Genomic DNA, 25,859 nt, shown 5'->3' on the forward strand with positions numbered 1-25,859 from the left:
TGAATTTTTTTTCCCATTTGATATCTGGTGATTTGACGTGTTGTTGTTCTTGTATTGTTTTGTATTTATTTTACTTATATAATGCACTTACATAGTGTTGATTGACTAGCTGATCATTTGTGGAAAAGTGAGTGGAAGGGTTAAGTTTTTCCTTTGGGGAAGACTTAACCCGGACAACTAAATCGGAAGTTTAAAAAATAATTGGATGACTTGTATAGCACCGTTTTTGTGCAAAATCACCTCAAGGGCACTGTACAAATTTATAATACATTTCTACAGTGATCTATGTTATTACTAACTATTTATGGAGATAATATACAGTACAATACTTACCTGGTAGGTCACTTGAGATTAACACTTAATTAACATTATCTAATTGTTTATTAGCGAAATTTAGATACAAGATTTAGGACATAATTGGAAAATTGAATATAACTGGACTTTCTCTTAGGAATGGTATATTTAATTTAAGGGTATGACAGCTTTAAAAGGTAAGTTTTTATTTTAGACCTGAATTCTGTTGGACTTGTTATGGATATTAGTTCCGGAGGGAGTTTATTCCAAGCCTTCGGCCCAGATACTCCGAAAGCGCGATCACCAAACATAGTATTTGGCTTGCGCTTAGGTCCTATCAGTTTGCCTACATCTGATGATATTACTGATCTAAGAGTTGACTGCCTCAGACCAGTGTTTTCCGGGACGCATGGTTCAGAGATATAGTGTGGGGCCATTTCATTGGTGGATTTAAACACCTTCCAGCACAGTTTGTACTGGATTCTTTCAAGGCACTTGAGCCAGTGAAGGTTACGAAGGTGTTCTGAAATGTGCGAATAATTTGAAACCCCGGTTATGAACCGCGCTGCTGCATTAAACAAAGATTGAAGTTTGTCAATTTGATATTTTGGAAGGCTTGCATAAATGCCGTTGCAGTGATGTCGCGCTGGAGTGCTTGGTTTTCTGCCAACTGTGACTGTGACCCGTCCATGCGTTCGTCCGTTTTGAAACGATCATGTCAGCAGTTTGTTGTCCTACGTGATTAGTAAACTGCGATGAATTAGCTAGGAATCCTGTGTAATGCTTTCTTTTAAATGTGAAAGATGGAGGCCGCTTTCAGTTTCCAATGGTAGATCTTGCAATGTTTTTTATCCAAATTGATGTCGCGCTGGAGCGTTTGCTTTACTGTCAGCAGTGACAGTGACAACCTTGACGCGTTTGTCTTTTTCGAAACGATCATGTCAGCAGTCTACTTTCCTACGTGATTTGTAAACTGCGATGAATTAGCTAGGAATCCTATAATGTTCTTTTTAAACATGAAAGATGGTTGCAGCTTTCAGTTTCCAAGAGTAATTTATTTATTTATTAACGGACATCGTCCAAATTACAAAATAATAACACGAATAAAGTAAAATGAAAAATACAGGAGTAGACAAAGGTACATGAAAGCAAAGATATATGGTAGATATAATATAAGAAAATAAAGTGACAAGTCGAATCAAGTCAAGAATACGCCGTGGGTCAGGACCACAGGTCACTTATAATACTTGTTTAGCGACTGGCAAAAATCATTCAGACTTATCCCAAAAAAGTTAAGGTTTTGACTTGAGTTGACCAGTCTACACAATCTGGACAATGGTGAATAATATCCATAATTTGTCGAAAGATGGTTGAGGAAGAGCAGTTCATTATTTCTGAGTCTTTGCGAGGGGATATTGAAGGGAATGAGTTGCAGTAGAGTAGGTGAATCAATAATACCATTTATAATTTTGAAGAAGCAAATGCGGTCATTTCTTTCCCGACAGAATAATAATCTTGATTATCCAAATTCATGTCGTGCTGGGACGTTTGCTTTACTGTCAGCTGTAACTGTGACAACCTTGACCCATCCGTGCGTCCGTTCTGACACGATCATTGCAGAAGTCTGCTGTCTTACGTGATTTGTAAACCATGATGAATTAGCCAGAATAGTTAGGTTGGTTTGTTGCTGGGTTGAGCCGGGATCGCGTGTCAGCATAATCGCTGCTTATTAATGCAACAAGGCAAGCCTCACTGCATGACTGGACTTAGAACTTCGATAATGGCGAGACGTGATGTTCGGATAACGACTGGGAAAAGGGATGCTGCGATGCTGCAGCATTCCACGTGGCGGAAATTACAATAATTTAAAGAGCAACATGTGAATAACACGCGAATTCTCAATATAATTACGAAGGATATCCAAGCTAGTTAACATAAGCTAGGAGCTTCTTCACTGGACACACCAAGGACCCAACGTTACTTATCTTATTTACTCGTAAAAAATCACGAGATATTATAATTGTAGGATTTGTGAAGCTTAAATTTTATGTAAAGAATACATCAGAAGAAGGTAAAAAATTATTTACGAAAATTTAGTAATTTATAGGTAGGTACTTCATCGCTTGAATTATGCAAAAATCAGTTCCAATTTTGAAAATGTTATTTTTTTTTTTTAATGTGAAACTGCTCCCAACCGTCTGGAGCCAGTGAGACTTTCATCCCCGACTGGGGTATGTTGTGAGGCTGAAGGCTATTTAGAGGAGAAACAGATGGGGAAGATGGGGAAGGTGGGGAAGTACCTGGCTATTCAGATCTGGTCACCAAACACGGCCAAAACCATTTCAAGCAACGTTTCAATTTTTAATGGTTGTCTTACACCTTACACCAGGGCGATACTGAGAGTATCTTTCACACTTGTGAATGATATCATGATAATATCATAAATAATTACTTTATCGCTTGTCTGAATTCTTCACTCAATCAGTTACAGTTTGAAAATAATAACACTTACATTCAAAGCAAACCCGATTTCTAGTTTTCATTGAATCAGTATTACACATGACAGACACACAACCGAAATTAGTATTTTTGATTTTGATGAGAACTCTCATCCAGGCTGTCGACCAGTTAGTGGTACTGCTCAACTACCTCGATTCTCGAGCGAATATCCGCTGACAATACTCAAAGGGCTTCGAACGGTGAGTGGGTCGTCACGTCAGCCCATATCACCACTTTACGCGGTTTTTAATTATTTTTCATAATACGTATGTCCCCGTCATCTGTTGGCTATGTCGACCGAGTCTTCTCAAACAGCTAAGGAATCAAGAATTCACGTCCAACTTTGGAGTGATAGTTTATCGTAGTATGGTAGTGTATAGTATTATAAATGTAGTAGGATGAATGATCTTGTTCCGTGGAATGCCATCGTACAGTGGCCCGCCCCACGCATGCGCGGAATGTCGACCCGTATGCATTGACTTATATATAAATAGAGTCTACATTCCTTGCAATATAAGTGTGAATTATTTTCCCCGTGTGGGAAGTAGGAATAGGGGTGTGGCGACTGCCGATGTCGCCCGAATCCTTCAGACCGCGAACGATCTCAACGAACGTGTCAAAGGTGACCGGTAAAACCATACATACAGATGAAATGTATTACTTACCCTATATTTTCCATTACGACTTGTACAATATCTCAGCGTGCATGTCGACATTTTGAAGTTATCGCCGGAGACCTGTACCCGAGTGCCTGTAACCGATTGATGCACGAGATATCTCACATCGGACAATGATCCGATATGCGTGGTCCATTCTTCGAACGCAAAAGCTGACTATCTATAAACCTCATTGCCCGTATGGTACATTGTATGTCGGGTAGATACCCATCGCCGCCAGGTAGCAGTACCGACCCAAACGTAGTTTAGATCACAGGACTTGACCAACTCTATTTCTTACTTTACTGAAACAGTTTTGAAGTAGCAGGTATAATTATTTAAAATGTTATCCGTCTTAATAATTAGATTCTTACACACCCGTTCAACGATGGTGTGGTAAAGCCGGCCTCGAGCCTGGTTTAAGAACGTTTTAACCAAAAAAACGCCATGGTAATTAGTCAAGTGTTTCACTGTTCTGATTTACGCCTCGAGTAATATTTACACCACGTTTTTTAGTAAGGCTGCAATGTTATAGGGATGTTCGAGCTACAAAGTAAGTAGGGTTAAATAGACTATGATTGCTCGCAACAAGTGATTGTCCACTCTCAAAATTCAAAATTCAAAAAAATATTTATTGCACAAAAAGAGTACAAAGGGTATAGCTTATAGGTTACATCCTATTTCTTCCAGATAACCCAACAAATATACATTATATTACATAACCCAACAATTACATGTTAACAAATGTATGTAAATAAAAAACAAAAACAGAGGTATTTAATTTATGTAAGGTGTAGTGACATTTGTTTAAAGAAATGTTTTTAGTGTTATTTAAATTTAAGTATGTCGGTTATTTGTTTGATGCTACGTGAAAGGTTGTTATATACTTTAACGGCCAGTAGTGTGGTCCTTTTTGAAAAATAGTTTTCTTTGCTTTTGGGATTAATAGGTTTTCTGTGAACCTTATAGCGTGTTTATGTGTTGAGTTTTTTTGTGGGAACTTTTCTGGAGATGATCGAACTAACAGGCATAACTCCATTATATATATGTCCGTCACTGCCAGAAGTTTAAGATTTTTAAAAATTGGTCCCGCATGAATCCCGGTGATCAGAGTTTGTAATTTTTCGTAGGCACCTCTTTTGGATGATAAAAACATCTTTGGCGTTTCCTGAGTTTCCCCAAAAAACTATTGCGTATTTTATTATTGAGTATACGTATCCATAGTATGCGATGATTACTGACTCGATGTTTAAGATATTTTTAAGGGTGCCTAGAACAAAAGAAAAGATACTGATTTTTGCAACAACTTTAGATACATGTTCTTTCCAGTTTATATTTGCATCTAGTTGTATTCCCTGCAGTGAACAAGTTTGGGAAGGTTCGATATGATTGTTATTAAAGTTAACATTTATGTTTATAGGTGTAGCTTGTACTGCACAAAATTTGTCTTACTTTGATTGTGGTTTTCTCACAAAGTACAAAAATGTTTTACTGAAATCTCAATAGATGTCTCTATTAATTAGTTCATTGCGAACCAATAAACTGCGATTCGGCAAAAATAGCCGCGTTAAGCCTGTGACATACCACGCTATAAGTGTATTGGGAGCGATATGGTGAAATAGGCCAAACCACAGTGTATCGTAATAGGTTACCTATTTTTTTTAAGCTCATCGAAGTTTTTTAAATTTTACAGGAAGATATTTCTTACGTTATATCATGTTTCACCCTTTATTATTAAGTAGTGCGCTAACTATCACACGAAAATGTTGTGACCGCAGCGCTGTTCGCGATATCGCCAGCACGTTTATCGTTACCACGTGTGTAGGTAGGGCAGTGAGTTATGCGGCACCCAAATTATGTGGGCATCCGACGTTACTTAAGGGGCCGAAGACAGATAGGTCTCCCGGCCAAGGGGAACCACTAAATGTCGGGGAATTTTTTTAAAAATACACGTCACTCAAAAGTGGATTTGCCCGCTGCATTCATTCCCCAGCGGGATGGATGAGGTCCACAGGGTGACGCCTGAGGCCCTAGACTGGCTCACTAACCTAGATTTTCCCCACTGACCACTATACACCATACAAAGAAGAAGAACGCTTTTATTATTTCTTATTTTATTTATAAATGTATGATATTAGACATTGGTATTTACAGATAATATATATGTTAAATCACCACACAAGGCGGCTGCCTGTTTCATTTTGACCAATGAAACATAGTTATTTTGTATCAAGTCAAGTAAACAAATTAATGGAATATATAAACATGTTGAAAATTGAAAGGCTTGATAACAACATTAATAAATGTGTACCATTTTGTACCGTCTCGTAATATTTTCAATTGAGCCGCTATCAATAACAACCCTTACGTAAATGGCGATAAGGTTTAAATTCCCGCTTAATACCATCCGCCTGTTTTGATCTATGCAAGAAAAAAACATGGCCAAAAAGTGCCTTTTATTTTATTTTGTGGATGTTCAGGAGTAAATTTTTTTTTTTTCGATCATTTTATAAATAACTTAATTTCTCACATTATACGATAAAATCATAACCGAAAATGGGTTCGTAAGTAGGAGATTTTGAACTTTAACGCAGTTTTCATAGGCCTTTACATTATTTTTTTCTGGACTTATAAAAAGACTTATCTAAAAAATACTCGATTGTTTCAAAGGCCAAGATGTATTCTACTCGCAGTATTTAATTAAAGCATCTGAAACATTTCTAGGCGACCAAATTTTCAAACCAAAAACACATGATTTTGCATTACTACGTATATGGCATCGCCTTACGGAAAATCAATAAGAACACGTGGGCAATCACCGTAGGTATATATATTTGTTCATTTAAAAAAAATTATCTTTAAGTGTGGTGTAATATAATCGGTGGAATGACTTGATGGGTAATTAATTAAATATTATGCAACTATTTATTGTTTTGTGATATGGGAGTAGGACAAAACCTACACCCATTAAAAAACAAAATTACCTAATTTACCCCTATTCGATTTCAACGGATTCTCTTCTGCCTTTGACATTTCACTGTCTAATAACTGTTAGATTTAGATACGTCACTTCTTATTGTATGTGTAAGTGATGTGTACGCATTCATATATTGTGTTTGTTTATTTACATACACTTGACCGGATCATGTGATAACAATCTGAACAAATAATGCTCTGCGGCAGTTTTTGAGCAAATAAATTCGGCATTGCCTTTTTCTATCTTGTACATATTATAATATTATATAAAAGTGGCGATTTGGTACCTACACGGAGAAAAATAATTATTACTATTTTATTAATAATTTCTTCAAGTTATTGGTAGAACGAAATTGCAGGCCTTTTTCTGATTAACTTTTAGTAAATTCCTAATATAACGGAACATATTATGTTTATGTACCCGCAATTGCCTTGATAATATTTAATGACTGAATGTGTATTTCGCCATCGTAATAATATATTCGTATTTTACTAGGAAATCAGTTAATCCATTCGTTAAGGACTTGTAATCCCATTTTTAACCGAATTACCAATATTTTGAAGAGATTCTCAATAAATTAGCATTATTTTATTGTAACGTATATAAAGTGTCTGAAGGGGTATAGAAAGCATGAATTATATTAAACTCAGGATACGAGGGACATGGTGAAACTGTTTTCTATTGATGAGAGGGATGATTTCAACTCTAGATCTATCAAAGAATTTATTAAAGAATATCTTTTAGAACAATGTTTTACAGGCAAAACATCGCCAACTAAATGTAGAAACAAAAGTATAGAGAAAATAAGATGATAAACACCCCTTAAAGTATTAAGTATAAGAAAATTTTTTTTCTCCGTGTAAAATTATCATGAAATTACGTGGCTTGCAAAGACGTTAGCTTTTTTAGTTACAAGATTTGACTAGCTAGTTACTTCCCTACCTTCATTTTGCATTTCTTCTTTGTCGCTGCCTCAAAAAAAAGAGTCTCGAGTTGTCAGTTTAATAAATGTTTAAAAAAGTCCAAATAACTCGAAAACCATGCTAATTTTACTAAACGTGATAATAAATTCAATTTTCCGAAGGGCATTGAGTTTCCCCGTTCACAGTAGAAAGGTTATCCACCACTTACCGGACACCCTGTAGATAAAACAGGAAGCCTCAGGAAGACATGGCACAATAAAGAGAATCAAATATTTGAGTGGGGCAGAGTCAGAATAACATAAGTATAAGTATGAGACGATGTATGAATGTGAATGAAGCAAGGAGTGTGAACCAAGACAGAGTTGCGTGGCGGTTTATCCTCTATGCCTACCCCTGCGGGGAAAACACCTCATGTAAATTAGTTAAATAAATTGAAAAAGTTACGTGGATGTCACTCAAATTTCAGGCAATATTTAAACTGTCGGTTTTGCACATGTATGACGTTTTACTCAGCGGAAATTCGACGTCGACGTCGAGACGCTTTTTGAAACAAAACCAAGCCGAAGAATGTTGTTGATTCAGTTTTGTGTATTTATCGTGTTTGCCCGGCGGAACTACACAAGGAATACAAGTTGCCATAAGTGTTGCCAGGATGAAGAAATTTCCCTTCGTCGGAGGAAAAACGGAATGCACTATATCCAATTTAACAACTTTTGTATTGATGTATTTTAGTTTCCATGATAAGACAGAAGATCATTAACAAAACTGAATATTGAAGAAGAGTGAAGGAAAATAACGAAAATACAACAAACCTTATCTAACCTCACCTGAACTACCAGTCGTTTTTGTCGAACATCTTTAATTTCGTTACTGTTTTGTTTGATCCAGTTACTACCCTATTTTACGACGCCTTATGTAGAAATGTGGTGCATTGGGAATTGGTCTTTAAGGAGCAATTTTTTTAAGAAACCAATAATTCAAGTATTAAGTTATTATACTTGAATTATACTAGACGTCATGTCAATGAGACAACTTTACGCCAAAACTGCTCTCATACATCTCATCCATAATAATCTTCATATTACAAATCAACCAAAAGCCATAATAAAAACCAGGTCATCAACAAATAAAACACTGTACATTCCGATAACACACACACCACACATGGACAAAGACACTTTCAATACTAGGCAACAAAACTTTTTAACAGTATGCCCATTACTTTGAAACAATAAATGACTACACATACATTTACAAACTTTCTCAAAAAACATATCGTAGCCTGGATAAAAAATCAAGATATTCACTTTATTCAAAAGATTATTATTCCAAACCAATAATAAGTAAAATTAAATATTATACACGTTCTTCAAGAATTATCCAAAAATACATACACTCACATATAAATGTGTGTTTTCATGTTTCAATATATGTCTGTGGAAAAAAAAAATACTTTCTACTACAACACATAAATACCTGTCACACTTAATCACAAACACGTTAACACCTCAGCACAGGTTCTCCTAGTGAGGTGTTCACGTAACATACAATATCACCCACACACAGTTTTACCTATATCAAACTATGTTCTTTATTTTTTATACCTTTTTTCTGTACTTTTTTCTCTGTACTACAATATAAACCACTGTAATCATTTGTGAAATGTGTATTCAAGAATAGACATAAATAAATAAAATAAAAATATGTATGCATGCTATTCGAACACATTTTGGAATTCATAGGGGCGTCCTGTCACAGGTTGTAGAGGGGACAAAGTCCACCAGATATTGCCAAAACCGATCATGTTTGAGAATCTCTTTTTTATTCTGAACCCTTAAAAATATTTTGTAATTTACTTTCCTCATCTAATGCCCTTTGTCTATTTTTATCTTTATTATTTACTAGCGTTTTAATAAAATATTTTTCTCTTGTTTCAGGTAAGATTTAAAACCAGACTCATTTAATTCTAATTTCGGATACGGTAAGTATTTTTTTTCGTTGAATAATACCTTCGATGCGTAGGCAAATATACATATTTTTTGCAATTTGGGATATTTTCGTTGATTTCCTATTCAGGAATTAGGGATGTTAATAGACACCTCACATACTTTAATCATTATATATATTAATAAAAATGTAAATGTTAATAACACATCTGCCCTGATGATGGACACTGCAATGCTGTCCGAAACGTTGGCTAAAGAAGGAGTTAGCGCAACACGGCATAACACCCCAACAAATAACAAAAATACTTTTGGCCGTGAAAATCTTAAATCATATTTGATGTAAATGTTCGTTTGTTCAAAATCGTAAATTTCGGAAAGTTCTTCATCGATTGTTTTGAAATTTTGACTCAACGTTGCATTCGAATACGCGTGTGTTTTTATATACCTATATTATATAGATATCACCTGTGACAGGTAAAAATATGTTATTTAAAAAAAGCGCCATCTGTTGGACATAAAAGCAACACGCCATATTGTTTCTGTATCTGCACAGACAGACTGAGCCACAGCAATGCGTGGCGGGGTACAACTAGTTTGGAATAAAAATATGCATGATTTTTTTTTCAAATACAGAGTTTTCCAATAAGAGGTGTTATTTTGATATTCAATCGTAAAAGATCAATGGTTTCATTGCTTGTGTGGCACGTAGCGCCGTCTTGTTGAAAGTAAACGTTGTCCAGATCAATACCATCTCAATCATTAATCATCTCTCGATAGCGCAATCCATTCACCGTAACTGTTGCTCCAGCCTCATTTTCGAAAAAGTAAGGTCCAATGACTCCGCCGGACCATAAACCGCAGCAAACAGTCACACTTTAAGGATAGATAGGCTTTTCAACAATAACTCTTGGGTTTTCCGAGCCCCAGATGCGACAATTTTGCTTGTTGACGAAGCCACCGAAGTGGAAATGGGCCTCATCACTCAGGATGATTTGTATTTGATTCACTCAAGTGAATTTTAATCATTTCAATACGTTGTCGAAGCGTGTATCGTTCCATTTTTATTAATGACGTAGTTTCTACTTGTCAAATGTCAAAAAATGACAGCTTCAAAAGTAACATCTACCGAAACAGCGGGCTATTCAAAATAACACCTTTTATTGGAAAACCCTATACTATCGTTACTGGTCACTCTGCCGAGTAACTACCCAACACCCCACCATAAAATTAACCATCAAGTACCTACTGATTTCTTCATATTAAAATGGCAATCTATAATTTTACTCTAAATAAGGCCAGGAATCACTGATTAAAGTAAGTCAGTTAACTCTCTAAGCAACCTAAATATTATTTTGAAAATGAATTTTTGATTTTGCACGTATCAAAACTGGCACCTAAATTACACGTGCACGTAGAACAGTTTGATTTTATGGTGTCCCATTAATTTTTCGTATATTTGGTTAATTATTCAACAACTGTGGTATCGGATAAACAATTTTTTCCGTGTATTCCCAAGTGTTCGGGACAATACTAGTACAACTGTTGCCGAATCATTGAGGTTAATTATTTCTTAATCAAACACACCACGATTATTGTGACTGGAACAAACAAGTTGATTTGCTGAAAGATGGCATTAGATTGATAAGAGAATTATGATCTAACTTGCTAAGTAAATCAGTAATCAGTATTGTACTAGCCTCGGTGGTTGGCACTGCTCTTGAGGAGGGGACGTGAGTTACTTGCCGAAACCTTAGATTTAGGATACATCATAATGTTCAGGGTATGTCTTTACCTATTATTAATTGGTTTTGTGTTTTTATCTGCTCCAGTGGTTTAATTTTTGAATTATATGATGCAGGAGAGAAAAGCGAATCATTTTTTTATGAAATGATAGATAGAAGTTTTGGTATAAAAATGGGATATTTTTAAAAAAGAGGAATTCTGTTGAAAATGACTGTCACACTATTTTTTAATACTAACTTAAAGTTCCGGGACTGCCCTACATTTTAAGAATGTCAGCGTGTATGACATCACAAACGCCCCGCACAAACATTAACTAACATGTCGTTCGACGTATAAACACCAGTTCACGTCGAATAAATTAAATGCACTCGTCGTGAACTGTTGTTTGTTCATATCATTGGCGATCTGTAGTCATGACCGGGGACGGTGACACATTACCGACATCATCGATAAAAACTTTGCTGAAAAATTGGCAAAAGTTGTAAATCGTTATGGAATCATCATAAAAAATCAACACGTAAATTTGAAACCTATTTTTATTAAGGCGAAGCTTAATGCCAAATCACTATTTTGATTAATCTTTATAACGAATTGGTGTACATTATGAAAACCAAAAAATATGCTTTACTTAAATTGAAGATTTTCCTATCGCTTCGCTTGAGTAGAATACAAATAAATAAATAAATTACTCAATAAAAAATATAAATGCAAACTACTACAAAAAATATTTTTTTCAATAGAAATGTATGAACGCGTAAAGGAAACAACTTTTAAAAAATACAGTTTAATAGCTAAGATTATTTGTAACAGTTTCACTTGATTAACTTTTTTGCTTTCTTATAAAATTATTTACAAAATAAGTAAAAACCAGTTTTTTTGCTTGAAATCGAACGTTTCTAGACTCTTTTTGTCTAGCGATTTTAATGCCTATTACATACAATATAAGGTATACCAAAAATATACACATTTTTGGCTTGTAGCTTCCTCTTAATAGATGAAAATGTATAATTTTTATTTTTGGCGTTTTGATTGAGGATTGAAAATTCCTCCCCAGGGACTGGAGTAACCCTCGCTAACAACTGAACCAAATCTAGATTGGGTAGGACTGACATTTATTTCGTAAATTAACTGCTGTAATATCGTCCGATTTAAGAAATACGCGTATTTGTCTGCGTGTGTGTACGTGATTGCCAACATGATAGAATGCATTGTCATCGATAACGGGTATATATGCCGGGTTTCAGCTCGATCGGATGCCGAATCTGTTATGTTAGTTAGCTTTTACAACGTGAAACTTTTATCCTTCCATCGGTATAATCTTATCAGATAATCTCAGCAATATGGCGCCATGTTTATAGCCATAATAAGGAAATCTATTTTGTCTTACGAATAAATTAACATTGGCAAAGCCGCTACGTAGTAAATGCAAATTCCTGTGTTTTGGTTTGAAAATTTTATCGCCTAGAAATATTTTAGAGGTTTTAATTAAATACTACGACTAGAACACATATTCATATTACACACTATAAATATTGCTTTAAAGTTCAAAATCTCCTACTTATGCACCTATTTTCGGTTATGGTTTTAATGTTCATTGCGGAAAATTAAGTTAGAAATTGATCGTAACACTTTTAAATATATGTTCCTGAACTTTGCAAAATAAAATAAAACGTAGTTTTTGGCAATGTTTTTTGCTGGCATAAACCAAAGCACGCGATAAGCGGGAATTTAAAACTTATCTCCGTCTGCATAAGAGTGTTATTGTTAACACGTGGGGTAAATCTTCTAAATCGGACTAAAAGAATTATAGTTTTTATTTGTACAAAATTTGACATTGACCCTGCAAAGTAAAGTACCTACAAGTTTTAGTGTGAGTTGGTAAAATATTTAAACCATCCATGTATATAAAAACATTTAGGATGGGTTGGTCCAGAGATTTTGAAAAATTCTTCAAATTTCAGTTAATTTTCAAGTTCTGTGAAAGTTTTTTCATGTTCTGTTATTATTTTACAGTTCTGTCAAGTAGCTGGTCTATAATAATATTATAGCAGAACTTGAATAGGACATTCATATATCTCGCAAACAAACGTTGAAATTTGATTAATTGTTCAAATTCTATGAAACAAACCATAATAATAATAATGATTGTATTATTTGTATAGCGCCGTTTTCGTGAGAAAATCACCTCAAGGGCGCTTAACAACTTAATTTATGCATTTAATTTATTCCTATCACTTAGATACTTACAACTTATTACTTTTGGCTTATAACTAAGTTTCATAGCTAGAGAACTAGTGGCTTATATCGCCATCCTAAATATCGTCTTCCAATGTTTTTCTTTTGCGTATTTACTTGAAATAAAATAAATTACTTCTTTTACGATATGCTTACGAGTATTGGTATAAAAATGGTGAACTTTCACAAAAGACAAATTATGTTGTACAATTGTTTTTTATTTAAGACGATCTATAATCGCAAATTGCTAAACGGTTTGATTTTGTTATGACTTAGGTAACGCTACTGACTGCTAAGACAGCTGTCACCCGCTCCCGGGACTGCCCTTACAAACGTTGGCCGTTGTGACGTCACAAACCCCCTGCTAGAACATAAAAATGCCGATATTAATAAATCCTTTCCCATAGCCCTTACCTCAAACTTTCCTGCCGCCGGTTTAGCCACGTCACAAACCCGTATTAACCCTTCCCTTACGGTGCTCAAAAATTCCTCGTCCTCCGGTGCTATATATTCGGTAAATATTTATATGTTGTAATTACTAAATGCAATACATAAATGTATTGCTGAGGAATCCCTACAATTTTAACTCTGTGTTTAGTAGATTTAGAGAGATACTTTATTAATTAGAGCCGATGTTCACTCAGTTGTCAGCACCGGCAAGGAAAGGTTAAACCACGAACCTACCGGTTTGTTAACCCGAAAGATACAGAGTAGGTCCTGGCGACATGGTACAGACACAGACAGGGGCGCTCTTGTGAGATGTCACATGTCAAGTAACAAAATACAGTGTGTGGCAAGCCTACGCACGACGGAAGTGAAACTTTTATTATTCTTCTCTCTCTCTTTTCATTTCATTCTCTCTTTTTTTCTGTCTATTGACATATTTATAAGTAGCATATGATAAAAAAATTATTAAAAGTTATAAAAATATGGGATTCGAACCCGGGTCCTGCATAACGAGTGTCGAACGCTCTGCCTCTAGACCGCGGTTATTACGTATTCGACCAAAATATCATATAGTCAAAATATCTAAAAGTCGCAGCACGAGAGCATTTTATCACTTTAAAAAAAATTATTATTAAAAAAATCACAAAAAGAAGAAAAAAAATAGTCTAAGCGGGGATCGAACTTCGGTTCTTCACGACGAGAGTCGCGTGCTCTGCCTCTAGACCGCGAAGCTGAGTTTGGAGAGTGACCTAAATTAGGTATATAATATTGGCTAGGCTCCTATAGCGAAATGATCACGGTTTTTCATGACGGTCATGAGTTGGTTTTACTCCTGTCCTCGAAATTGCATAACGCGCGTAAAGAAGTTTCACTTCAAAAAAAAAACAGCGTGCAACATTCAAAACTAATAGTGAGCTCTGGTCTCGTGAAAAATGCACTATTATTAGTCCGCAACAACATTTATCCATCGACAAAGGTATTATATCGATGATTTCTTTAATAATTAGCCATAGAACTTAAATATCAATTTCTGTCTAAAATATCACGAGGGTTCTTATTGTTTAGGTTTATTTTTCAATTTTTTGTTTTGTTGTTAATTCTCGGTCGAAGCTAAACCACCCCAACCCAGGCCAAGTCTCTGAATCAAGTGTAATGGCCTGGGTTTTAGGTGGTTTTGGTTGAAGCTGCGTAGTAACAAGGAACTTGAACTGGATTGTCGAAGACGTAAACATTTACGTGACGTAGAACAATGACCTCCAAGGCATCGCACTGTTACCAATTTATTTATTTTATCAACACTTGATCTAATAAGCCTATCGACAGCTGTTCAGCCATTTACAAGGGTTCACACACATGTCATATTATAAAAACATCAGCGTGACGCTGGGACCGAACTTTCAAAACATGTTTTCATCGGAAAAGAACAGCATTTTTTTTTTTTGCGTACAATGAGATTTGAACTTGACCTCGAGGATAGAAACCACGACTAATTACCGCTCCATTAGTCGACAACAGCGCTCACCCATGCTTCTGCAAATCGTGTCTACACAAAGCTGCGCCCCGCCTTTGTTTCTACCCACAGATCAAATGCATGACTTTCATTGCATAGACGCTTTGATAGTCCGCTCAGTTTGGTCGTACCTTGGCGACACTCCGCTTCTATGCCATATTTTCTTTTATTTCTATTATTTACGATGTCACGTCATGTGGCGTAGCGAGAATCGAGAAAAAAATGTAAATTTGTACCGTCATAAAAACACTTAAGTTTTTAAGGTCTTAAAAATAGATGTTACATTCTCTATTCATTAGCAGAGTTGAAAAAGTAAGTATTTGAAAAAAATCAAGGACTTTTTACGCAATATCTTCAAAAATAACATCTATTTTTTTGCAGAGTTGGAATAATAATTATTTGAAGTAAAAAATCAGGAAATTACTTTTTCAACTCTGTTAAAAATATATATATGTAATTTTTGAAGATATTCTCTATTGATTAGCAGAGTTGAAAAGTAATTATTTGAAATTTCTCTGATTTTTTAAATCATATCAGGTTCTATTTTATAACATGCTGTAGGTATGAAACAAATTACAATGTGTCTTTTAAGATATTTTTGGTCGATTTCAAATATGTCGTGTTTTATTAAATATTTATTAATTAAGTATATTTCAAGTTGAACAGTTGTCTAAATGAGAAATGCGTAAGTAATAAACAGCCCTTTTAGCGTGTATAACAGCAATTAATAGAAAATATAAGTTAAGAACATAATATATGAACATACTTAATACTATTAATAGGAAAAAACAGATTTTTTTATTTTATTTATTATGAAAACCTTACAGATTTTTTTACGTCTCTAAATAATAAACTATGAACAATACAAATTAAATCTAATGACAGGTTTTCACGTAAACATAAAATTATAACAACAAACTAAGGGTCCAGTACCTGTGGGCTAAAAATATTTACAAAAAATACAAAATTGTAAATATTAAATTAAACAAAAATAACCTAGGATATAAGAACACAAATAAATGACAATACATCAATTTTATCCTCACTGACAACACCAATAATCACTAATATCTGTAATATACCTACAAATAAACTTAACAAATGTTTATAAAATGAATCTGGAAACGTTAATTAGGTTACGTTAGGTTAAATTTATAGAACTACTTTTGTTCATAAATTCATAACTTTAATCACTTATAAACAGTGTGTTGATTTGCCACTGTTCCAAGACGCCATGGAACCATCAAACTATCTATATATTTATGTAACTAGCCAAATAACGATCTTTAAGGCCGTAGGTGAAACACAGCATTTTTCCAGGGAAATTGCCTAGGGAAATGTTGTTTTCGCTTTTCTTCAAGTCTTAATTTCGTTACACGCTTGTGAAAAAAATTTACCTATCTTTCATACAATACTAAATATTGATCGATGAATTTCAACGACTTGCCAAACACAAAAGATTTAATTTGGCATTATTAAAAATAGTACTTGAAAATTGACACTGAATGCGAAATCGAAAGTTTAGGTAATTTTTAGTAGATCCCCCCATTCTACGTGATTTATTTGGCCCCTTTTGGTAACACTTGACTTAAACTTAATCAACGAGCGAATCTTTTGCGTGGTTGAGAGCCAAATATCTTTAGATACTAGACAGACCGCTTCCTTTCCTGATAAGGCGCATCAGTCAGAACTGATAAGACGGAACAGCTCACTGAGGAACATTGTGTATGCAAACACCTCAAGCTGAACATTTACCAGGTTCCTGTTATAATATATTTACAACGATAGTAATAATCACGCTAATTTATACAGTCAGCCAAGTTGAAGTTAGTAGTCCAACTGCCTTTGAGCGGTCCGGTTGTGGATTGTGTAACGTTCGGTCGAGCTGTAAGCTGTTACTTAGTTGTTACTTTCGTTCAGTAAATAATATAGCAGTGTTTAGAGTTTGTTCTACGTAAGGTAGAGTTACCTCGCTACCGCCTGGCGCATTCCTAGTGCTTTCCTGACGTCAGAAGCCGGCCGTTTGTTTGGTTCTCGCGAGAAAATAGATCGCGGATTCAGTGAATCGACTTGTGATCGTAAAATTGCACGAATACCGCTGAAATTCTCTGCAATAGTTCTGAAATGTATAAAATTCTGTGAATTGACGTTTTAAAATAAAGTTTTTAGCGTTGAATCAATATTTGCTTTCAAATTGTAATATTAATTTAGAATGTACGTATTTTTTAGCTTTGTTTCTTGCAACAAACACTAAAACGTGAAAAGTCACATGAAAATCATTGTTTATTATCATAATAATATAATACGTGATATAATTTAAGTGTTCGTGTTGTTTATTCGACCATTATAAAAATGCAATGTGGGCATTTTAGCGTTTTTGTAGCAACCGACAGCGATACCAACCAGTTTTTACGATTTCTAAAGATTAGTAGGGCGAGTGCAACCAACACACTGGCATACACTCGGCCTTGCTTTTTACGATCATTGATACATATTAATTTTTCTCGCAGCATCACTTATCTCAAACAGATGATTTGAATGTTGAACTTTTCTAAGCAAAATTCACATAATACAGTCTCACTGCGTATGAAGACTCGTTTTAAGATCAATGGAATACGTAATTGGTCTAAAACAAGTAAACAATGGATTCAAAATGACTCAACTGATTGTGATAAATCGTAATAAATTTTAATCCTTCCCGTCTAATTAATTATTTTCCTAATATTAATCTGATTTATGTAAATAAAGGGTTATGCAAATCTTTTTTTTAAATTACTCTTTTAACTATCTTCATAAATTAACATTCGCTGGTTAGACAATTTCACCAAAAATTGTAAAAAAAGCTGTCTTCAACATGAGGTTAACCAATGACTTAAAAAAATTATTTACGATATAATGTTTTATTGGTAGACATTTATCAGAAACCTATTGCTCTATAGTTTTTCCAGTGTTAGTTTTGCATGATTAAAGATATTTGTTGTTGTTGGCAACTAGTTGTTTCGGATATTGGATGACATCACTGTATGGGATCGTTTTTGTGTATCCACCGCAAAGTAAAATCCTGTCTAATTCCATAAATCTGATGAATTTATCGTGTTCTTCAAGTGTCAAGTTGGTTTCGTGTGAAAAGTGAAGTATCTTGTGGTTTCGGTGACTCAGTGAAACCCCGAATAAACGTTGGAGTTTTTGAAAGCCTGCTACGAAATACCATAGTAAGTGACCTTCCGTGTTGAATGGTCCACACTGCGAAACCTTGGACCGGGGACCTCCGAAGCATGCCGCCGTTGCCACGCTATTATCCTTTGCAAAATCCTGCGAAGTTACGCGGCTCCTGTTCAAATGGCGGGCGAGTGTGGAGAGCTGTTCGGGGCCGTCGGAGTTTATGTGAGTGTGAAGATTTAAAAAATATGACGACGGAGGTTTTTTTGATTCTTACTTATCTTCCGGGTCCCGATGATCTTCAAGTACCAAGCACTTTTAGATTTTTCATTTCAGAAGAAGAGATGATTATAAAGATATTGTACAATAAAGATGTTGTTTACAGTTTACATTGTCACATTTTTAACTTGGATGATAATATTATCTGTTAGGAGAAAATGGATAAACATTTTTTTTTGCATAAATTGTGAGTGGGTTATTATCAAATCATGATTTTAAAGTGTTAAAATCTTCATTTGAAAATTTGTTAACTAGTTTCCTTGTTGGACCTTTGATTAATAATACAGTATCATCTACATAAGAGATTAATTCATCATTAATTTTTTGTCAGAAAATATTATTTCCATATACAAATAGTAATGGTCTGAGGAGCGTGCCTTGAGGAATCCCAAATTTGTTTGTACTTGATTTACTTAATGTTTGGTTTCCGATATATACTTTTCGTTTTTATTGCTGAGGCATGCACCAAATACTAAAGTAAACACCGCACAAGAGTCCCAACTGTTCCTGACTTCCTGGAACCAGTGTTACTATGACATCCCCAATTGGGGTATATTGTGTGGCTGAAGATAGGGAGGGAATAATACGTGGAAGAAAAAGGTTGGGAAGTAACTGATTACTCATATTTGGTCACCAAACACGGTTAATGCCATTTCAAGAAACGTTTTGCACTAGATTTACTCGAAAATTAATGCTCAAATCGTAAAAGCTATACCACAAAATCGAGCATAAATGTGATGTGGATTCATCAGTTTTCCGCTTTTACTACTAGTTTCCGGATACGTGTATAATGGTTTTATCATCCACTGGTTATTTATTGTCACGTCAGTGATATGTGATAAAACCCCCATTAAATACATAAAACTACCATTAAACTATCCTTTGTCGGGCAGATAGATGTTCAGTTAGAATTAATTCTATTGTGTCTAATTTATTCGAAACAATAATAATAAAGGTAAAGTATGGGAGGAAAGTGAATTAAAGATATAATCTGGGAGAAAAGTGAATTAAATACTTGAGTCGGGCCATGTCAATAGCCAGAATAACAGAAGAGTACCTACGCATGATACTATTTATGAATGTGAATGAGACAGAGTTGTGTGGCGGTCTATCTTCTCTGCCTACCACTTAGGAGAAACGGCGTGAAAGTCAATTATTAGATTACTGTTTAAAAACCGTTTCAACTAACAGTGGGGCCTGTTCGAATCCATGTGGAACGCCGATTTGCGTCCACTGACTTCACAGTATAATTTATTGGTGTAATTCGACTTTACAAATGTCGTAGTTTATAGTCACGGACGCGTGCGCGAGTCGCTGACTTTGGGGAGGTTGCTAACCCGCCTTTTGCCGCAAAACCACCTCAATCAAGGCCAGAACACTGAGTCAAGTATTTATTTAGGCCTGTTATTTAAATATTAATTTCCTCTTATATAAATATTAAACATCGGATTATGAACACGTGCATATGTAACTACGCATATTTGAGCGTTTTTGGTCGTCAGTGAATATTGAGCCATAAAGTTCTTAAAAATATTAGCTGATATATTTTGGTAGGCTTAACTTGTTTCAAAAGATATATTCCTGTTTTTGATCATACACTTGAAGCATATTTTTTATTTATTTATATATTTATTAAACGCCCTAGTGGGCTTTTCTAAGAAAAAAATACTATGGATATATGCAAATACCTTAAAAGCCGAAATAAAAAAACTGAATACCGATTTGGTGGTAAATGAAATTCAAAAGAAAAGACCAAAAATAATAATAAAAGGATTAAAATCCAATCTTACTGAAGACGAAATAGTTTGCGGAATAATTACCCAGAATGAAGGAATTGAAGATGTTTACAAGGAAAGTGAAGACAACAAAATCACACTTATAACGGAGATAAAAAACACAAACATAAACGAAAAGCAGCGCCAATTCACTAGCTACATCATGGAAACCAGTGGCAAAATGCGAAAAAGTCTCCTTGCACTCGGTAAACTAAATATACAGTTTCAACGAGTAAAAATTGAAGATTGCGATCCATTAACTCAATGTTTTCATTGCTGTATGTTCATGCATACGGCTAAAAGATGCCTACACCGAACCAGCCCTCCAATTTGCCCACACTGCATGGGCGACCACATCCTTTCAAAATGTCCGGGAAGAGAAAAAACAGTACCAGCATGTGTAAACTGCACCAGACAAAATTCTAAATATGGAGAAAAAAACACCACGGACCACGCAGCCAACAGTATTAGGTGCAACTATAGAAACAAAATGCTGAAAATTGCGAGGGATCGCATCGATTACGACTAATGATGCATATCATTAATTACAAGTCTAACGAAAACCTAAATAAATTGCACAATATTTCAAAAAAATATTGCGAAAAGCCCTCCCGCAAAGTGTTAACACGCAGTGATAATATGAAAGTCAACACAAGTAATATTATAATTGCAAATGTGAAGTGTATTCCCAGCGCCAACATTATTGTTAATTTTTATTACTACCTCAAAATGAACGACTTTATAATAAACGCAATAGATAATTCATATAAAATAGACGTAAGGATTGTTGACACGGTAAATAATACAAACGATTTTATAGATATAAAACCTACAGCCAGCCTAATAATAATACACATGAACGTTAGATCTTTGGAAAAAAATTTCGAAGAATTTCTAATAACTATTAAACAATTAAATAGACTTGACTGTATAATATTATCAGAAATGCATTCATCGAGTGAAATTAATTATAATATACCGGGTTACTCGTACTATACAACAAAATATAAAACTAACAGAATTTGCGGCGTCGCCATATTTGTATCAAATATTTACGCTGTCACAAGTGTAAATGAAATAATGGTGAACAATGTCAATATATTAAACTTGGAGATAAATTTTATGAATTATTCATTTAATATCATTGCTATTTATCGGACACTTAAATTATTTAAATATGTTAGCAGAATTAAATTACATTTCATGTATAAATTCATACATGAGATTCATAAGAGATTTTGTTACCAATTTCTTTTTTGTTACCATTGTGTTTTTTTTTTTTTATTCTAATAATTTTGTTAATATTTATTTTCTTGCTGAAACTAATGTTTCACTCGGCGAACACTTTTTCTCCTCAAATACATTTTTTCCTACAATTATATTTCAACAATACAATAATGTCGAAATCAAAAATTTATTTTTCTATACTCTTAAAACACTACCATGTCTGACTCATTATTTGAAGAGATAGACTCATCTTTTAATATTTCGGAAAATATTTGTCTAACTAGTGTTGAATGTAATAACACATTATTAGAAATAGATTCTCTAAAAGCATTAACAATCCTTCACCTAAATATTCGAAGTGTCTCGAAAAATTTTGATCATTTTACACTTGCATTAAATGAACTCACTCATAAACCGGATTGTATTGTGTTGTCTGAAGCCAGAATTAGCGGCTACTCAGGTACCTATAATTTACCTGGTTACAAATACTTTGTCACAACTTACAAAATAAATCAAAACAGCGGAATCATTGTTTTTGTAAAATCTATTCATGAGAATATTTCCGTTAATGAAATTCATATCGATCTTGTAAATTGTCTTCATATTCGAATTATTATAAAACACACGTTTTATGATATAATAGCATTATATAGAACACATAACTCGAGCATTAGTAATTTCACCGAGAATCTGAAATCTATTATAAATACTAATTGTTCTCAAAATGCATTTGTTGTAGGCGATGTTAATATTGATATATCTAACGAATTTGAAAATAATAGAAATAATGAAAAAACTGAATATATCAACACATTAACGGAACTAAATTTTAAACCATGTATAAAAAAATATACGAGAGAATTTCATGGACAAAGGCCATCATGCATAGATCATATCTGGTGTAATTCTAATGAAACTGAAAAAATAAAAACAATTATTTGGAAAAATAACATTACTGATCATCACACATGTATTGTAGCTTTTAAAACTGACAAAATAGATGTGAATAATTACTCCCGCAATAATTTCCCAAAAACTATTATTAATTACGAAAAATTACAACAAAACCTTAATATTGAAAATTGGGAAACTGTTCTATCCTCTAATAACACCGACTTATGTTCACTAAATTTTGAAGCAATCTTGAATAAGCACATCAAATCTTCCTCTTCCATTATAAAATACTCTCCAAAAACTAAATTTAAAAAATTAAAACCATGGATCACTCAAGGAATCATAATTTCAATTAGACATAAAGAAAAAATTTATAAAGAACATAAAAAGTTTCCAGAAAACTATAAACTATACGAATACTTTAAAAAATTCAGAAATAAACTATGCCACATTATTCGGAAAACCAAAGAAGATTTCTATAAAGAAAAAATCAATATTGCTGGCAACAATAATAAAAAGATATGGCAAACTATAAATGAAATTATCAATAAAAAACCAAAAAAATCTAACATAAACAAAATCACAGATATTGATAACAAACTTTACGATGTAAACACGGATCCAACGAAATGTGCAAATATTTTTAATAGTTATTTTGGGTCAGTTGGTGAAAAATTAGCACTCAAAATAAAAAACACTGATAATAATGAAAAATTAGCACTTAAAATAAATAACACTGATAATAAAGATCTACCGTCACCATCCAATAATTGTAACAACTTGAGTCAATTTCAACGAACTAATGTTGATGAAATTAAACAAATTGTTAATGAATTAAAAGGTAATTCTTCCCCTGGTTTTGACAATATTTCTGTAGAAATACTTAAAAAAAATTCTGACTCACTCTGTAAACCATTGGCTCACATCATAAATACAAGTTTTGAAAATGGCAACTTTCCCTTTACCTACAAAAAAACTATTATTTCCCCAATTTTTAAATCTGGGGACCCCAATCTAAGTAGTAACTATAGGCCAATTTCTCTCACCTCAAACATTGCCAAAATATTTGAAAAAATTGTAAAAAAACAAATATTTAAATTTGTTAAAGAAAATAATATTTTAAATGCACATCAATATGGTTTTAGAGAAAATATGAGCACTCAAGATGCTATCGTTGACTTAACATCTGAAATTTATAAATCTTTAGATAATAAAAAAAAATGCATTGGAACATTTGTCGACTTAAGAAAAGCATTTGATAGTATATCACACTCTAATCTTATCTCGAAACTAGCGAAAATTGGTATAACTAACAATGCTTTAACGTGGATTGAAAATTACCTTTTTAATAGAGAGCAATTTGTAAAGTTAAATGGCTCTCTGAGTGATTCGCAGACCACAAATTTTGGCATCCCGCAGGGAACTGTTCTAGGTCCAATTCTTTTCATCATTTATGTCAACGATATTTTTAATCTCTCAATTATGTCTAAACTTATTTCATACGCTGACGACACAGCAATTTTAACTGAGGGATTAACTTGGAATGAAACCCAAAAAACAGCAGAGTTAGATATAAACATACTAAAAAAATGGTTCGATAATAATTTGTTAACACTTAATACTGAAAAAACTTTTATAATACCTTTCACCATTAATAAAAATTCATTCCCTGATAATTTAAAGATAAGTATACACTCATGTAATTGTAATAGAATTTCAAATTTATGTAAACCTGACTGCTCTGTACTTACTGTTAAAACTAATGTAAAATATCTAGGTGTAATTATAGATAGTAACATAAAGTGGAAATTACAAATCAATGCAATAGTAGAAAGATTAAGAAAATTATTGTACATTTTTCTTAGAATACGAAACATACTAAATTTTAAATTATTAAGAACCATATATTTTTCACTAATTCAATCAGTATTACAATACGGAATTGTTGGTTGGGGTGGAGCATTCAAAACTTCTCTCTTACCTTTAGAAATCATCCAAAGAATATTAGTAAAAATAATTTTGAAAAAACCGTATGATTACCCCACAATTAGATTATTTCAAGAATTTAAAGTCCCTTCACTTCATATTATTTATAAAAAAATAACTCTTTTTCAAATACATAAAGATTGTTTCAACATTGACAACTTAATAACTTTTTCGAACAGCAATAGACAAAGTATTCTTGGCTCTATAACTATCCCGCGCTGTAACACCACCACAGCCCAACAATTTTATAAATATTTTGGTGTCAAATGGTTTAACCAATTACCTCTTAACTTAAGATTGGAAATGAATTATAAAAAATTCAAAAGCTCAATAAAAGCACTATATCAATAGCATATTAAAATCGTTTATACTTAAAAAGACAATATAATCTCTCAATTATTATTATATTGAAATCCTTTTCTCTTATTTCTTATTCTTATCTCTTTCTTTCTTTTACATCCTTTTCTCTTTTCTATTTGATAAAATTTTGTTACATATAAAATTTTTATTTTGTTATATTAAAAAATAAAAATTCTTTTCATTATCATTACACTCTCTGAAAAAATATGTTAAATTACTATTTACACGCGTTTTCTCCGCCTTTTTAACACGAGCATTTGCTCTAAAAAAAGGTGTATCACGATGTTCTGTAATAAAAAGAAAATAATCTTAATGTAATGTAATAACATGTAATTGTAAATTTAATATTAAATAAAAATTAAATTAAAAAAAAAAAAAAAAAAAAAAAATATTGATAAAGTGAAGTAATTCGGGACAGTCAATTTTAAAATGTATATTCTTTATAACATTAAATCTGTGCATATTCTTCTTTCTGAAAGTTTCAATAGAGACATTTTATCCAGGAGGTAATTTATTTTTTATTTTTTATTTTTATTAATATCAATAGCAAAATTTGTACATTATGTAGGTTTAACGTATAATATAAGTATATTTTTTGTATTTTTTTCACAGTCCTCCTCACTAGGGTTTCCTGTTCTGAGGCGGCCTGTAGTTTTTCTTAGATTTTTGTATTTAGTTTTGAATTGTCTTTACATTGTCTTCATAATGTTTGTAAGTTGATTATTACTTTGATCTCTAAGCCATGTTTTGACTTTTGTTTTAAATATACTCATTTCGTTTATTTTTTTGGTTTCATTTGGTAGAGCATTGAACAATTTTATAGCATGGAATTTATTATTTCTCTGTCCAAAGGATGTGTTCAAACTGGGAGTAATCAGGATATTTTCGCTTTTTGCCCTGGTTGTGTATTTATGTTGGGCAGTGGAGTATTCGGATATGTTTTTTTTCA

The 25,859-nt window shown here is 33.3% G+C and overlaps 1 protein-coding gene across 5 annotated transcripts in view; it reads left to right on the top strand.

Annotated features, from left to right (window-relative positions):
• The window catches only part of LOC149414745 (uncharacterized), a 157,338-nt gene that overhangs the window by 88,341 nt on the left and 43,138 nt on the right, over nucleotides 1–25,859 (top strand). Inside the window, exons 1-2 of one of the 5 annotated variants that reach the window (XM_089643452.1) lie at nucleotides 16,857–17,189; nucleotides 18,170–18,614. The exons of 1 other annotated variant lie outside the window; for it this stretch is intronic. In XM_089643452.1, the coding sequence (XP_089499578.1) occupies nucleotides 18,570–18,614 (45 nt within the window). In that variant the 5' untranslated portion in view covers nucleotides 16,857–17,189; nucleotides 18,170–18,569. Of the gene's footprint in view, nucleotides 1–10,995; nucleotides 11,076–16,856; nucleotides 17,190–18,169; nucleotides 18,615–25,859 lie in introns of those variants that run through there. 3 more of the 5 variants (XM_089643453.1, XM_089643456.1, XM_089643458.1) reach the window with 3 other exon arrangements.

The sequence above is a fragment of the Hesperophylax consimilis genome, chromosome 19, assembly GCF_061612785.1.
Source record: "Hesperophylax consimilis isolate HC1 chromosome 19, BYU_Hcon_1.0, whole genome shotgun sequence".
NCBI classification, from domain to species: Eukaryota; Metazoa; Arthropoda; class Insecta; order Trichoptera; family Limnephilidae; genus Hesperophylax; species Hesperophylax consimilis.